This window comes from Notechis scutatus, chromosome 9 (assembly GCF_049901735.1).
Source record: "Notechis scutatus isolate UNSWTSFEM ecotype Mainland chromosome 9, rNotScu1.2, whole genome shotgun sequence".
Lineage (NCBI taxonomy): Eukaryota > Metazoa > Chordata > Lepidosauria > Squamata > Elapidae > Notechis > Notechis scutatus.
This window is the reverse complement of record NC_142017.1, coordinates 14,976,111-14,994,103: the sequence shown is the minus strand read 5'-3', so window position 1 is coordinate 14,994,103 and position 17,993 is coordinate 14,976,111. Positions and strand designations below refer to the sequence as shown.

At 37.2% G+C, this 17,993-nt stretch overlaps 1 protein-coding gene across 5 annotated transcripts in view; it reads right to left on the bottom strand.

Annotated features, from left to right (window-relative positions):
* The window catches only part of WWOX (WW domain containing oxidoreductase), a 575,077-nt gene that overhangs the window by 379,398 nt on the left and 177,686 nt on the right, over positions 1-17,993 (bottom strand). The window contains exon 9 of one of the 5 annotated variants that reach the window (XM_087971626.1): positions 13,105-16,825. The exons of the other annotated variants lie outside the window; for them this stretch is intronic. Within the exon in view, the coding sequence (XP_087827752.1) occupies positions 16,718-16,825 (108 nt within the window). The 3' untranslated portion in view covers positions 13,105-16,717. Of the gene's footprint in view, positions 1-13,104; positions 16,826-17,993 lie in introns of those variants that run through there. 5 annotated transcript variants of the gene reach the window in all.

Genomic DNA, 17,993 nt, shown 5'->3' with positions numbered 1-17,993 from the left:
TTTAATGCTGCAAGTAACTTCCCTGCTCAACTTTATTCTGTTACTAAGACCATTGAACAAGGAGAGGAGCAACCTCTACAAAAAGCTCCAACATAAGCAAACCTAGTATAAGATATAAATTTGTGTGCAAAATCATAACAGGGTGGTTATGTAGATATAGGTTACATATGAGATTATTTTTCATCTACCTTCATCATTCAGAATTCTAGGAATATCTTTTTGCTGTGTTTGTTGACACCTTCTCAGATGGTCTGAGACCTTTTCCTAAAAGCTTGAGCGGGGGACAGGACTCTGCTACTAATGCTGTGATCTTGAAACATTCAGAACTAGTGAGTCCATAGAAAAATATTAGATAGTTTTCAAATTCTGGATTAATTACAAACTAGGCTCATATGCAAAGAACTCAAACCAAGCTCACTCAGCATTAGCCCTTTTTTTTCCCCAAGTTGATTACTGACATCACCAAAGGAGCTGTGGCACGGAGAATGGCTTGTAAAATGTTATAAGGATCATATCATAATATTATAGGCTTTCTTCAGAATTCCAAAGCCTCCAGAAACTATATTTTTCATTAGGTGGAAATTCAAGTTTCAGTCTAAATGAACCAAGTAATCTAGTTTATTTTGGAACTTTCAATGAGAATATTTGGGGATCTGTTCAATGCTGCAGATGCAGCTGCTGTCAACATTACCGGTTATATTTTGAGGACAATAGAAAGAAGCACAGAGGGAATTGCAATCTAATCACAAGACCTCCAAGTATTGTTGTAATTCCAATGACAATTCTTGCAGGGAAAATATAACTAGAGCTGAGAACGAGGCCAAATTTAAAACTAGTAAATAATCAAGCTAACATGTGCTTGCTTGAGATGATCTCATTCTGAATTTACCCAGCAGTAAGCACAGTTAAATAATATTTTCCATTCCATGTTCCAGTTTGACAAGAGCTGTATAGTCTCCTGTAGTCTATCATTCTGATAATTTTGTCAAGCCTTTTTAATAGAATATAAAGCATTTGAAGCCAATGGAAAGAAATGTAAGGTCCAGCAGATATGAGCAGATGACTTATCAACTGATCTTATAGACTTGGCTCAACTACAACAGAGTTTCATGATATATATTTAAAAGTCTCTTTACTCCTACGAAAATTGTTTAAGAATCGCCCTAAATTTATAGCTGTAAGACTACCTAGCTAGTATAAATAAGGCTGAACTAATGTAATCCCTGAACAGTCCAATTTCTGATTCTAGTGAAGTCCCTGCCATCGACCAAACCGCCCCCACCTCTCATCCAGACATCAAATACAAGGAAACACACAGTCTTTGGTGACACATTATGATGAAGTGTAGATTGAGCAATACGCTCAGTGAACAGAATAAGCAGTTCAAGAGTTCAGAATATGTTCATTTGAAAAGGTGTTCAGTTAAAGAGAAGGACAGTGTATAGCAAAGGGACAGAAAGGTCATCATTATAGCCATTTTATCTTCATTACACAACTCCAGTTGTAGCACTGGTTGGCACACTCTCACATTCTGTCTGGTGTGAGGAGAGAAACAAAACTCTTATTAAAATCAGCATATAATATACTAAGGCAAAACCAACAGAAATAGCTATGCGTGGATTTCAGTGCTCACTCTTAAGAAACAGAGGAGAGTGAAAAAAAATGCCATTGCTTATGGGAATATTTAATAGAACAAGAATTTTTTTTTTCTCATATGCCAAAGAATTCTTAGTTTAGTTTAAGCTATTAGCTAGATAAAGTTAGATTCGTAGCGTAGAGTGACCTTTATTTTCTTGGGAAAATTAAAGGACAAACCTGGAAAAGTGATAAATCTGAAAGAGATTCAAAAGAATAGGGGGGGGAAATGATTTGGTTATAACTTTTTTTTTTTTTAAACAGAGGAAAATTCAAGAACAAAAGCAAGAAAAAAACCTCCATCAATGCATATTCTAATAAAGATTTCTAAAATCAAACCATGTATGTAAATTTATTTTTTAAAATGCAATTCAATTGTTCACATGAATGTGAAAGACTGTGCATTAAGTGCCTTTTGGGCACTTAAAAGTTAAATGATCAAAATAAAGGACAAAGTGATTGTTTTGAAAAATAAATAAGCTTAAAAGACAGTTTTCTGGAATAAAGGAGTCCTTTATAATGAAGGATATATAGTTACTGTAGTTATAGTAGACATGGAAAAGGTTCGAATGGTTGCCTTCTCTAATTAAAAATGGAAAGGGGTGGGAAATATTTCTGATTAGCCCTAAGTCCAGCCTTAAAAAAGAAGAAGAGGTAGACAAGAAGTGGTAGGAACACCAACAAAAGATAGATAGGTTATTAAAATGGTATAAATGAAGCAGAGATAGGACAAGGTGATGGTATCATTGTGACCATCATCCTGTGGAACCAGAAATGATTCTGACATTTCAGCTCTTCTTTAAATAAGCCACAACAGACAGAATGACAGAATAACAGAGTTGGAAAGGGGCTTTGGAGGTCTTTTAGTCCAACTGCCTGCTCAGGCAGGAAAGTCTATACCATTCCAGACAAATGGCTGTTGGAGCATCCACAACATCTGGGAGGCAAGTCGTTCCACTGATTAATTGTTCTGTCATACGTACTTCTCTTAAATCCCTGGGTAGGAAGCACAAACAATCAGCATTAGGAAAACAGGCAAACCCAAATTCTCTCTTTTGTAAAGCGGGTCAAATGCCTCATGCATCAACAATGTGTAACTTCCTACAAGAAGACACCATCTCAAGTTCTGCCATTTCTTTTTAATTCAATCCTCAGATGCAATCCAAAATCCAAAAGCAGGATAAGCCTAAAGGGCAGCTTTTAAAGTTGCAATTCTATGGACATTTGTCTGAACAGTAATAGATTTGAGCTCGATAGGTCCAAAACTAGAAAGTTGAAAAATTTAGTCAATATCACTCTAGGGTTCCACTTTTGCAATAAGCCTGTCATCCATGCTCTTTCAGTATAATTAGAATTATGGGACATGTCACTTCTAGTTGCCATTATTTTCTATTAGGGAATAGCAGAGTTTAATTCCTGCCAGCTGGCGCCGGGTAGCATGCAAATTCCAAAGGAAACAATGCATGTCAATATTATAGTCTACGTTAACCTGAAATGAAGAATGCTAACCAATTCTGAAAGGAAGATTGAGTTTTCCATTTTAAGAGATAGGTAAACCAACTCTAAAAGATTTAAATAATAATAATTTTGAAAAATCTATGCTGTTAAAATTCACAATGTAATCTATTCTCTTGCAATGGTTTAAATATTAAGGATGGATGGGAGGCAAGGGCCAAAATGAGAGGGAAAGAGAAGAGGAGAGGTCTGGACACCTATAGAGAAATACCTGCATATTGGAACAATTCTACCCCCAAGTGGCAGGGATGATGACTTCCTTCTAAAAGAAAGAACTGAAATCTGATTCTCTCAGCTGATCAACAATTAGACGAAATCAAAAGAATTCTTCCTACACGAAAGGTAGCTGTCTCATGGATTTTGATTGATTAAGTGCCATCAATTTCATTGTCAATTCTTAGATAAGTTTTTCCCCATGATGTCCCTAACCTGGTGCAAAAAGATGAGAGATTGTGGAAAAGCAGTAGAGTTTGGCTAATCTAAGAAGAACCAATGTGATCCAGATGTGAGAAACAGAGGAAGAAAGTATTTGCAGGGATTCCGCCTTAATTGCTTCACTATAATCAGACTGAGAATTTAGCCTTACCATTTCTAAGGTTCTGTATTTCCACCAACTTCTAGAAATCCGTGGTGTTCCTACTTCCTTGGTTTTACCATCTTGACGATATTAACAAAAATATAGGAAGATTGCATTCTTCAAATTAAACCTCAGAACCCATCTCTAGAATTTGCTTATATATAAATAAAGTATACTAGCTAAATCTTCAGGATTCTAGTCCAAGATCATTACATTAACGGTCTTGAGAAGTTTGAAGTCTTTATCGACTGACACAGAACACAACCTAAATTTCTGTAGGTTGATTTTCATTTGGGTTAAAACCCGCTATTTGTACAGTTGCTTTTATAAAGCCAGTTAGTTCCACTACAATTGTTGTTGTTGGATCAGAAATAAATACCCAACATGAAAGAAGGGATTCCAAAGCAGTGACCATCTATCTTTCAGCCTCTGCAGCTACTGCTTCTTAAATGTATTACCATTTTAGAATTTTTTGGCAGAACAAAGAATCTTGCAGTATCCTGAATGCAAACAGAAATTAATTAATTCAGTAAACCAGAGTTTCTCTAGCTTTTGAAAAAGCCAAAAAATGAGTTTTCCTTCTTCTATCCTATGGAACAACTGGACCAGTGCTGTATTATCTTCAAGATGTTCTAAGATCTGGAAGCCTTCTCTATTCAGGATCACAGTGACCAATCTGTAGAGAGAAAAGACTTCCATCTTTATTAACATCAGGAAGACAGACTGACCATCTGGTGGCCACTATAGAAAAAGAATGTTTCTACTTCTCACTAAAAACAATGGAGGAACAGGAGACCAAAGCAGTACATCACGAAGCTGCCATCTTTTACCTATTCTTATTTTACATGTTTGTTATGTTTCTACACACACCTTTCTGGTCAATTTCCATCCAGGTGGATCTTCTATGGGAAAAGAAACAACATGCTAGATTGAATGTGTCTTTATTTAACATGGCCTTCCTTGTTCTTTACTGCAGTTGTCTAATACCATGTTAAAAACTTTAAACAGAAATAAATCCAAAGCTAATACAATTTTGAACCAGAAAAAAATCTTCATGGTCTGTTTTAGTTACATCTATAAGTTGATTTAAGGTTTAAGGGTAAAGGTTATTAACTCACACTGAAATTAACAGGTAATATATTTTTATAAATTAATAGGCAATGTATTGTATTGCTGCTACAAGTCTACATTAATATAAAAATATAAACCACCTTTCCTGGGTAATATCAAATCTTTACCGGATTCCTGAAAATAGTTAGTTTCACTTGAAACAGTTCTGCAATATCACCTCCACTTACATATAACCAAAGCTAGAAAAGGTGTCTCATCTGTTCAGATACTTTGTAAGATTGCTAAGGGATAAATACTATTTCCTCCCTTGGCTGATTAAATATTAATCAGACACAGGAACAGAGCAATGATACCCTGCCGTGGATGTCTTTCTAACAGTCCAGAAGAGATCTGGAGGTCATATAACAGCTTTGGACAAAAAGGGAAGACAGCACAACATAGAAACAACACTAACTATAGAGTAAAATGCATGTATTACAAGAATGTTGGATAATCTATAATTATAAGAAATACAATTATAGAGAAGATTAGAAAGATAGACATACTGTAAATAATTATAACATGTAGGAAGTAAGGAGATTAGAGGATTAAAAGAGCAATCAACTGACAAAGCTCAAAGCTCAAAAACCAAATATAACTTGTTAGATCAAGTGATTAAGAAGAAGGATGAATTCTATATTGGGCAGTCATTGTCTGTCCAGGATAGAAGATACCATAAATGTTAAAAGTAGCTCTCTCTTGTTCACCATTCAATATGCTATGTGTGAAAACGCTTCTGAGAAGAACTCTCCCCTTTTAAAAGCCAAGATCCTCTGAACCAGAGGTACATCTGGATGATGTGAATTTATTTCGGAGGATGTCAAGAATTACTAGGACAATCTTAAAAAATTAAGAAAAGGTAGTATCTACAGGAATGGCTAAGAATCAAAGAAGTCATCTATCACAATCATGAGGCTACAGCTTGCCTCCCTTAAATGGTCAAGACATGTACGTACAAAGGGACTGCTTCTTTGAACACATGGTCATTGCCGCCATCTTGATTTTCTTACCTCCCTTTGCCCCTGGAAAGGTCATTTCCCCCTTCTTTAAAGACCTAATGTTGTCAACATAGTAAATCTCACACTTATCAACCTTCAAATTATTGTATGCCTTTCTCATTTTATTCCTTTAGAGGGGGAAAAAAATCTTCTTTTTAACAGGGCAGGTCCTCCTCCAAAATTAAGTTACGTATTCTTCCATCTAAATATTCATCTCACATTAATTTGGATTCAGCCAAGTTACTGTGGAACAATTTGTCCATTAAGATGTTTTAGATTTCAGAAAGGGCAACATCCTTCGATGCGAGCTTTTATTTGATCAAGCTAAAATAATAACACTGCTTGGTTTAATAATCTCATCGGTCAGCAATCAGCTTCCCACAGGTTAGCCTAGCACAATATTAAACATTTTGTTATGAAGAATCCCTCCTACTATGCTTCCAGTTTTTGTTCAGAGGGCCCACTGCTGTGAATACCACATGGTATTTATTGTTCATCATTATTTTGCAAATACAGATAGGTGTCTTACTTTTTAATTCAGCAACACAGAAATATAGTGCCACATTTACTCAAAAGGAAGATGATTTTCGTCCTTTGAATAAACCACAGGAAAAGTGTGCTGGTGATCTTATAGTAGCAGATACTAAACAGATGCTACTGGAACTGAAAAATAATAATTTCATCTACAGTATAATGTGAGTATAATAGAAAAACAGAGTCCATCCTTGGACAGGCAGAGAGATTAACTTGCCTCGTTGCAAATATTATTCAAGTGTAGGGAAAACATCACATAAGGGATTAAATAAACCTAGCAAGCAATCACCCTCCAAGTTTTTAAGAACAAAGCATTCCAAGCTACAGTTACTTAACAGAATAACAGAGTTGGAAGGGACCTTCCAGATTGTCTAGTCCAACATCCTGCTCAAGCAGGAAACCCTATACCATTTCAGATCTGGGCATACTTTTTTTTTTTTTTTAGAAAACCAAGGACCACGTTTCAAAACGACAAGCCGAGTTACTTCTCAGCAGTTTCCTTTATTGTTCTTCACCTATAAATACTTTAGAAACTAAAGCAACTATTTGCATCTCTATAGATCAGGTATCTCCAAAATTGGCAACCCTGTGACCTATTTCTTTAAAAAAAAAAATCTACACTTGCGGAAAGTGTAGATGTTTTTGAAACTTGGATCAAATTTTGTACCTGTCCAGTTGCATCATCTCTATCCAATTTCTTCTTCTCCATTTTCTACTTTTCCAATGTAACGGCCTCTCTTCCCACTCCCACCTCTTTTTGGTGGAAGGAAGGAAAAGAACTTCAAGTTAAATGATATAAATTCAAAAAGGATCAAGAATAATCCACAGAGCATTAAAGTCTGAATACTAGTTTGCTTAACAAAATCACAATCATTTTCAAAGATTTCAATTTATCGAATACTTATTTTGGGGTGAGGGAAAGGGAAGCCCGAGAGTTAGTTTTAGCTGCAGTCCATCACTCTGAGACAATAAAGATGTTCTAGATTGCACAAGATAATAGCTTGCAATCATTTCTATTTCTTTTCTCTTTTTGGAAGGTTTTATGTCAAATCTGGAATTGTCTTCCTTTCAAGTAAATACATATCTTTCAAACAGATGGGAATAAATGAATGCCTCAAGCAATAGGATCTCCCCACTGTTATCTCTTCATTTCAACTCTGGGACATCCATCTTGAATGGCAAAATATCCTGAGAATGGATAGGAATTTTCTCTCATAAATACAAGCTTTGTCCTGAAATGGCTGGTTCTTGATTCAGGCTGCATGTTCCATGCTAAAGTATCAGCTTGAGTTAGCTTGATACCAAATGTTATGTTAGTGCAATTACCATGATTCTGTTTAATGGGATTTGTAAGCCATAGGTAATTGCTTGGAATGGCTTCACATATCATGCTAAATCAAATCCAGACTGTATTGTGAAGCTAGTTTATGGCGTTTTTGTTCAGCTTCTCCAAAGGTTTTGTGGTGAAAAATGTTTCAACCTTTTTTTGCACACAGTTTTTAACTCATCAGGTAACTTTCCATGCATGGATTTAATACGTTACAAGGATGCCAATGGATTGGCTGCCATGTTGGAAAGAGCTCTCTAAGTCATTGCTTTCAATTTTGTTTACACAGAATATGTTGAAAACAATGACAATTAGTATTCTGTTTATGCTTAAAATTGTGAAGCTTTTAAGGAATAAAAATAGGGAAGCGGAGCGAAGGGGAAGAAGAGGCAAAAGGAGAAGGAACAATTAGACAAAGTATTTTAAAGAAGTCTGCATGTAAATTTTATCTGTTTTTTTAAAAAAGGCACCTGTAGTAAATTTCAATCTATAGATCAGGGCTCTAGACATTACCCTTCTGACATTAGGGTTTGATATTACAAAAGCTATTTTTCAGTTACATTCCACAAACTTCCCCAAAACTCATTTACACATTCAAAGCAGCCAAAGATCAGAAGCTGTTAGCCTGAGGTTTCAAAAAATAATAAAGGCAAAATCCAGGCAATTTGAGGCTTGTTGAACTAAGCAATGCTATGGAGCACTGCACACCAGAACAACCAGACACAAGAACAGTTTTTTTTTCCTGAAAGCCATCACTCTGCTAAACAAATAATTCCCTCAACACTGTTCAACTATTACAAAGTCTGCACTACTATTACTATTCATCTTCTCATCACTCCTATCACCCATCCCCCCACCACTTGTGACTGTATGACTGTAACTTTGTCGCTTGTATCCTTACGATTTATATGGACTCTTTCCTAGTATGATTTGATTGCTTATTGTACCCTATGACTATCATAAAGTGTTGTACCTATGGCTCTTGACTTTTGACGAATGTATCTTTTCTTCTATGTACACTGAGAGCATTTGCACCAAGACAAATTCCTTGTGTGTCCAATCACACTTGGCCAATAAAGAATTCTATTCTAAATAAGTCTATTCTGTTCAAAGCAAATTGTCATAAGTAGGGCTGCATTTAATATTCAGTCCCGTCTCTCCTCCCAGCAAACCCTTTTGACAAAAGCCATCCAGTCTCTGCCAGCGTAATTGAGTCCAGCTGAGGACAAATTTCAAGATGAACCTGAAATCAATTTGCTATCAAATTTTCATGCTTCTCCCAGACTATCTGTGGCATTTTAATTACAAGCACCCTAGGCAGGGGGTACTACACATATTGACACTTAGCGCCTACAATAAACTTTATTGGCAACCTCTGCCTGAATGAGATACTCAAGTAGAATAACAAGAAATATACCAGAATATGTAAGCAGTTAGAATATCATCGCTGCAGTTTCCTTTTGTTCCAGCTGGCAAGCTTCTGAACACTAGGAAAATTTCCCCACCCACTCCGTTTGGATGAAAGGATGGTAGAGATTTAAAATAAATAAACTGTTGGGGATCTAGAAGACAGAAATGTTTCCCTAGTTACTGCTTTAAAGTAATTTTAAGCAGAAGCAAATTAAACGATTCTCCAACAAAATATTGTTAACTCTGAACAGCTCTTAGCAGATTTCATAAATATACACAATCTATTTATTTGTCAACAACAGAGGAGCAAGTACTTCCATATACAATCGTCTGGAAATTTGGGTGCTTTGTTTCTTTCTGACTGGAGAAATGGAAGCAGGAGGGAAGATAACTTGCAGAGTATGAGAAATCCAACTTATTTCGGTGCTGAGCAAACTGGTTTTCAAGATTCTTTCAACAGTCTTGTGCTTTAACTAATTTTGCATTGTCTCCTTAAAAGTTCAGAGAATCTTTATTTGAGATGTGCTGGGGGTAACTTCAAGAAAGATTTCACTTTACTTGTCATCTTATTCTCTGGAAAAAAAAGGTTGAATGTATCACTGTCGTTCATTTCCCAAATCCACTTTTTCTCTGCGTGCATGTCTTGGTCTTGTTTTGCACAAGCATTTGTATTAGACTGCCAACTTTTGAGTCTTCAGTAGTTTTGGGAGATTTTTTTAAGGGCTGTTGTCTGTTTGGAGTAAGGGGGAAGAAGCTCTTGTTTCAGCTATCCTAATGCTGGGAAAAGTCTAATATTAATAAAGGATAAATGCATACATATAAGACAAACACATGCAGAGCCTGGGGTCGGAGTCAAGAGAGGAATTAGTCTAGAGTTATTATACTCCCACAAAAACACTCTTAAGCCCAATTCCCCTTGAATTCTGTTGACTCTTATCTAGATCAATTATTAGTTGACTAGATTCTTGTGTATAGACGTGAATAAAGTTTAACTAGAATAAGTAAGCTTGACAATAGTAGATTGAGACAAAAATAGGATAGAGAATTTAAACAGCCAGCATTAATTTTACACATATACATACACACAAGATTGGCGTTATTAAGCCCCCAAAAACTAACTTACGCCTCAAATTTAGCTTTTTTACCTTTCACTTACTACAGTAGCCTTTCCCAAGCTATACCCATCATGGAATGCAACTGAAATATGAAAAGGTGGCCCGATCCATCACTAATTCAAACATTTAATTTTGCTTAATTCTGCAAATTAATTTAATTCTGAGACTTGCTTCAGAAAAAAATATATTGATGAATAAAAACGTGATTTGGGTCCTGTGACTATCCAAATTCATTCAGCAAATCTGACTGCAAATGTAAACATACTAGTTTAGATTCATTTTTAAAACAAAAAAACAAAAAATTGGATTCTTCCTGATATAAATTTACAAATGTGCTTATTGCAGAGGAATTCTTTTGATAAACCTGGGAGTCTGCAAATGACAATTAAGCCACAATGCCCCCTGGTGGTTGTTAAGAATAAGTGTTGTGACAAATTCTGAATGTTCCTAGCCTAAAAAGTCACTTCTAGAATTATGATGTGGTCTAATGCTTTATATATTTGAAATCCAAAGTCATCAAACAAGTTTGGCCATTAGCGTGAATGTCATAGACAATAAACATAACCCTAAATAGTGGAATCATAAAACAGATGAAGGCTACACAGCATGGTTTGCAAAAATATTCTAGTCACAACTGAGTTTGTTGTGAAAGTTTCTTCCCTTTTGTGTGTTGATCAAATCTTTGATCCAAACTCATAACTGGATTCTTTGCCTCTCTTCCTACTGTGCTCTAAGTGCAACCAGTCCCAACAGTTGAACTGGGAAAAGGGGGGAAAGGGGGGGAAAAAAGGATGATGAAAAAAGGAGGAACTTGCAAAAGAAAACAGTCTCTTTGCGTTATCAGCGCCTATTCAAAATTCCAGGGATTTTATTATTATTTTTTCAGCTCAAAGCACGATGTTTTTCTAATGCAAAGCAGCTGTTACCTCACAGGCTGTCCATGCAGCTGAAATGAAACAGGCATTGAAATCATCAATCTATTCAAAGAGAGGAATTAGCACAGACCACAATAAAAACTATTTTTTTAAAAAAAGAAAAACTGTTATCACTGCAGGTTCTTCCTTAGTAGCATGTTCTCTTTGCTTTGCTACTTTGAGATGATGATGATGATGATAATAACAATAACAACAACAATGAAATTGCAGCTTCCTACTAGAACACCAGCGGAACTGCAAAAAACTGCACTAACTCGGAACATCGTATATTTTAAGAAGATACTTGGTTGATACTTAGGACGCTGGCAGCAACCCCTATAACCCATTAGCACCAGTAACTGGTATCTGTGATACATTTTTAAATGTTCAGTTGACTGAGTTTCATGTTTAATGAATAAAAGAGATAATAATAAAAAAGATATAACTGTAAGATAAACCATCATTAGAAACAGGAAGGCAGGGGGTGAGTTTGGTCAAGACTTAGCAATGCTTTGCTAAGAAAAGTTGTGTGCATTTTGTACAAACAAGATTCTGCCTTGTATTAGGAAGACTTCTCTGGAAACAGGTACAACATGCATTTAGAGACTGAATCTAATCTGATAATCACATTTATTGTAGAGAAATTAATGAAGCTATAATGAAAGAAGTCTGGTGAGTGTCTCAAATGAAAGCCCTATTTCTTTGGAAATCAATAATCTGTCTGTCTGTCTGTCTGTCTGTCTTTTATCTCTTTCCAGAAATGGAAGGAGAACTAGACACACACCTTTTTCAGCAGAAGAGGTTTGCATCTGGTTCTTGTTTTGCTCCTTGTCATGCCCTTGTCAAAGTCTGAATCTGGGGAGGAAGACAAACAGCTGACAGGGAATGGGAGTGTGGCTGGGGAAGGGCAAAATCTGGCTTGGCAGAGCAGGGAAGAGGTAGAACAAGGGAGAGGGAGTTCAGTGGAAGAACCAGGCCCACCCCCCTCTTCAATCCAAGGCACGCAGGGAGGAACAGAGAAGAGAGCACATGGCTTATGGGGGAGGAAAGGGCCCTGATTCCCTTCATTAGCCACAGCTGGGAAGACAGTTGATAAGAAAGGCAGGCTGCATGCGGCGGGCTGCTGGGAGCAAACGTGACTTTATCTTGTATTGTCGTTGCTTATCTGGGTTCCTGGCATCTTCCCAATCGTGTGAGCTTTGCCATGCCTTCAAGTCTGAATTTTTTGCTCCTGCCCTGCCAAACTAATTACTTCAGTTTGGCTTGATTGGCCTTAAAGTTACACTTTGTGTTTACCCTGTTTTGGACTTAATTTTCTGTAGTCAAAGGCTGTTCCTGGGAGAGTTTTTCTCCAGCCAGAAGGTAACCTGGACATTGGGGGCAAAGTTGGAAATAATAAAGGGATTCTTATTATTTGACTGTGTTGCCTTTGTGCCACGCCCTGGGTCATCATACTTATGTACTAGTCTGCGATCAAGTTATTTTCTTCTTGCCTTATGAGAACTAGTTCCAAGAGTAATATACAAACATTTATTTTAATTTTGTCCCCTTCATAACCATAGTTCTCACTGCTTTCCATTCCCCCACTATGGAAGGATTTTTGTAAAATAAAACACCCATGATTCATTCACCTTTGATTTAATAAGAAGGTTGGAAACGAGAAGCGACAAGATAGTTCTAAATATTCAAGCTAATCATGTTCAAACACACTCTTGTTCATCTGTCGGATGTTGTTGTTCGATGGTGTTAAATATCTCGTTGCAGGATGTCAGCAGTTCCAGCAAAGCTATCTTTTGCAATTGACTGACGGTGGTTTTGTCAACGCTGATGTTGCTCCAGGTGTTTTGGATTGCACCAAAGGGGCCTATTCCTACTGGTGCTATCTTTGCTTTCTTTTGCCACAATTGTTCTACTTTTATTTTTGCAGGCTTTTGTATTTCGTGATGTTCCCCAATTCTGTCTCTTCTATTCTGCTCTGTTTGGGTACTGCCATGTCCACTATCCGGACTTTTTTTTGTTTTTCAACAATTGTTACATCTAAAGTATTATATGGTAGGTGCTTCTCTGTTTCGGCTTTTTCATTTTCTGTTGCTTTCTCTATTTTATTATTAACATTATCATCATTATCCCCCAACATCATCGCCAACCATGATATAGTTGGAGATCCGTGGGGTCCTTTGTGCTCTCTGAGCTGGGTTGTTTGCTTGCAGATATCTCATTGCCCATCTAGATAATATCATCGGCGTTGACTAATGTGGCTTTTCACTTTCTGTTTATATACTGTAGTTTGTCCTCCCGCTGTTGGTGGTGGATATGGTTTTCTCCTTGGGAGGTCCTGGATTAAGCTATTGTTTCTTGCTTGAACCCTGTCAAACCCTGAGCTACATATATTCCCTTCCATTGGATAATCAGAAAGTCATGAAGATTAAGTGAAAATAAACAGCATCAGCCTCAGACACGATCATTGCACCCTCCAATACAAGAGATTAAAGAGAAAAAGAGATCGGACAACCATTTGTCTGAAATGGTATAGGGTTTCCTGCCTGAGCAGGGGGTTGGACTAGGTGACCTCCAAGGTCCCTTCCAACTCTGTTGTTCTATTCTATTCTATTCTATTCTATTCTATTCTATTCTATTCCTATTCCTATTCCTATTCCTATTCTTATTCTATTCTGACTCATTCTTTAGTCTTCTTACTTGGGAAGGAACATTGCCAGTTTAAGTTTTTTAAGAAGATATGCTACATTTTTTTGCATGTTTCCCAGCTACAGCAATGTTTGTTGGACATTGTGCTACAAAATTTCATATTCAAAGGGAGTTCTACACCAAATCAGATTGGGGGGCTGCAGGTAATTCCAGAGGAATAAGCATCCAGTAAATCAAGCCGGTTATTCTGTAGCAACCATATTTCTAGGGATATCTTTTTTAGAAGAATTTTAGAAGGATTTACAAGGTAACTACATTACGAAATGTGGAGAAGAACAGTGAATTGAAGGATGGCTGCATTGCAATTTGTGCACCGGTTTCACGATAACAACTAAGAAAGTTGGAAAGTTAAAATAACAGCCAAACTTTCTCTACAACTGTCATTAAGCAAAAGAACAAGCTTTGTGTGTATGGTCATGGAACGTATCAGAGAATGGACTGGAAACCTTGTAATTAAAAAAACAACACTATTTTTGCTATATAAAGTCAAATCTCCTCTGATTAAGTTGAATCCTCAATGATTCATAGACACTTTTCTTGCTGACAGCATGGAAGTAGTTACTATTTTGTTCTTCCAAGATTTTAAAATTAGTTTCCTGGTTTAGCCTGCAGGCTTAAGAGTTTCCTGGTGATTTCCCTTTTACCGATAAGTACTAAGCAGATCCAATCCTGATTGGTTCTTCAAAATTGCTTTCTGTGACTTTTTTTCCTGGACATGCCAGAAATGAACAACGGACTGTACCCCCTTTTGCAACAGCCACAGATGTTCACTGTTACCCACACTGATGCGAGCAGTTATGCAACAAAACTACAATCCCATCACAAATTTAAACACTAGAGAGATTTAAAAATCTAAAGGCCTGTAAGATCACTCATACGTGGTTCATCATGCCTCATCCATGCATTGTTACTTTGCAAACTTCAGGACTGTCAGAATTCTCAGTTCCCCTCTCCAGAGTAAAGGAATCTTTCCTATAAGAAAGAGAAACGTAACAGGAATTTCACCATTGAATTTCATCAGAAATAGAAGCTTTACATTTTCATTATGTATCTTGAAGTCTTGAGGGAGACACCAATGGGGGTTGCTTTTGATTGAAAAAGAACACAAGCAATAAAACTGGAAGCTGAAATAGATACGGCAAAAAAAAGAGAGAGAGACTCTTGTCATTAATTCAAGGAAGGATGTATCTGAGTTTCATGAAGGAAAACAAAACCCCATTTAACTGGCTCAAAAATTAAAATGAAACCACTGCAATCTCTAGTCAGGCTGATATTTGGTACAGGCAAAATAGCCTTCATTAAAAGTTTGCCCAAATATAATCAGGGCAAATAAAGGTGCAGTTAAAGTAATGCCTAAGAGTAAGTATTATTGCTTTTTATACGTTATCCCCTCCAGTATTTGCAGCAAAATAATATGTATCTCTTTTCCCTACATTCATATTTCAAAAGGGAAGAAATATGATAGGACCAACATTTGCAGCAGACCAAAGTATTCCTATGGAAATTGCATCGGAATCAGAATTGCATCCATCATTAACTCTTTGCAGATCGAAGTAGTATGTCCACATTGCCTTCCAGGAAAATACAGCAAAGGGTTCCCAGTCTTAAATGGGCCAGCAAAAGGAGGAAAAATGTTTAACTTATTCCTTGGAAATTACTCCCTCAACTGTGCCATTACAGGAAGTTATACCAATCTGGGTAAATTCTAGCAAAGTGCATTTGATTCCAATAGAAGAGAATTATCTGTAGCTCAAAGATGAACTGTGAAGTTCTTGGTGCACCCTAAGGATTTGCTTGAAGACATTACATTACCCAACTAGGTAATATCTTCCATGCAATTCATGCCAACTATCACATCCAAACCTCACAAGAGCACAAATATCTACCCTTAAAATCTACCTACATTTCAAATGCATAGTTGCTCCGTACTGTTATTATTATCTTACTGAAAAATAACGGATTAAAATGTGGCTCTATTTGTCCCTTATGCCTCATATGCCACTAACTGCTCAAACAAAGTTTAATTTTATTCATAATTTTATTCATCACTGGTACTGCATGTTTTTAAAATAATTCACAGCTCTGGTGTTTCTTATTTTGATTCATAGTTTGTATACTGTTTCTGGGAATTTTATGCACTATGCTGCATATTGGTATGCCACACAAGATAAAATAAATATACCACAATTAGGGCAGATTGAGGGTCTCGTTAGTTTAATTATATATATTTTTTTCAAAAGGAAGAAGGAAAAAGGAAGGTTATGCCCTGACCTTGAAAGTCAGAGAACTTAACCAAAGAAACAGTGATCATAAGAAACCAGTCGTCCAATGTCATTGTTGTAGCACAACCTTCTCTTATTGGTAAACCAAAGTGCTCAGTTATGACAGGTTTATGACTTCTCAGGCCAACATCCATCATCATGAAGCAGTGTGGTAGGTGGGGAAGATCACTATAGAAACTTAGATGGATATTGTATATCATGGAAAATAGATCATATCTTCATAACAACTCTTTTGAAAGCCTTGTTTGCTAGGGATATGCACAAATAATTAAGAGACAAAAAGACGGACGGACGGATAGATGGATGGATGGATGGATGGATGGATGGATGGACGGACTCATCTTAAATCTTTCTCACTTCTTTTATCCCTTAGTTAAAGCAAAGGAAAACAAAACTATCAAGAAAAACTCTGGCTGAAATGAATTAAATAAATAAATAGGGCAGCTTGGCACAATTGCATGAGATGGTTTTGGTCTCCATAATGGGTAAAGCCACGTGGTTTTGGGGGGTGCAATAGGGTGAAGGGAAGGAGCAGGAGATGAATCTGTTCCTTTCATCCTCAGCCAGCATTAAAAGAGAAGGTGCAGCTCCAAATCAAAAGCACAATCCTTCGTTTGTGAGCAGATGTCCCCCACACACGGCAGGCAGCACCTTTTCAAAGCAGATCTGAACAAATGCATCGCTGGGAGACAAGTTTTCTCTCTGCCCATTAAAGAAAGAACACAGTATATATTAATTTAGCAGGCTGTTGAATGTTTAAAGGAGAATTTATGAAGCAGAAAGAGCATGCCGTGAAATCAAATGGCTTTCCAACTAAGTATGGAGAAAGCTTTCCCGACCTCGTGTTTCTCCTTCCTTCCCTCGCCCCTTGTCATTCCTTTTGATGGGAATGCAGAGACCGAGGTTTGCGTGACCATTTTGGTGTCTGCCTTTCCACACCAGTTAAACTCAAAAGGGTTCATCAGGCTAGAGAATCAACAGACAGGAGTAACCCTGCATTCCTGCTGCAAAAATTCACTTGACGTGTAGAGTCTCGGTACAAAGCAAGAATGATTACCACCCAGCTGTATAAGAAAAGTAGCCAGAAGGCTGGAGAAGTACACAGTTGCTGGTCCAATGAACCAGATCTTCATCGTTCTCCAGCTTGTCTCACACTACCAGAAAGCAAACATTGTGTCAACTTTGGAAGCCATATTAGCACCAGACACTTCCACACTGCCACATTCTTGAACCTAGGAAAATGGGAGGGGGAGTGTATGTGGTTAGACATAGTAGCATTCTTCTTCTAAGTCAAGGTCATGTTATTTCTGCACTTAGGTGAGAGAAAGTCTCAAGTTGGGATGGATGGTGATTTGGGCAGGTGATGCGATGATGGGTGCAGGGGGTGGATTTGTAGTTTTTTTACATATTGCAACGAAACCCGGAACTTTCAGATTCGGGATTCCCCAGATGTTCCCCAGATGTACTCAAATAAAAAAGAACTTTTAGGAGGATGTCTGTCTCGGAGTTATTTGTTGGAGTGGAGGTTTTCTGGAATGCTGACACATTGTCTTTTTTTCTGGTTCCCTATAGCTGCCTGAAGTTATGCTTCTGCTGCCACTAAAACTATTTGAAATGACTTACAAATTAAGGCTGAGTCTTGAAAGTACTCCTTGATCACAGATATGGCTTCAGAAAAAAAATAGGCAGGACCAGAAAACTCGCTCTTTTTCTGTTTTCCTGTTCTCCCGAAATGTCTTACCTCCTCTCCTTCTCTCCTACTCCAAGCATAATGATAAAAGAGAGGTCTGCCCAAACTGTTCTGTTTGTAACAACTGTGGTTGTCAATTGTGTCTGTGTGTCTTTAAAGAGCGACTTTAGCACGAAATGA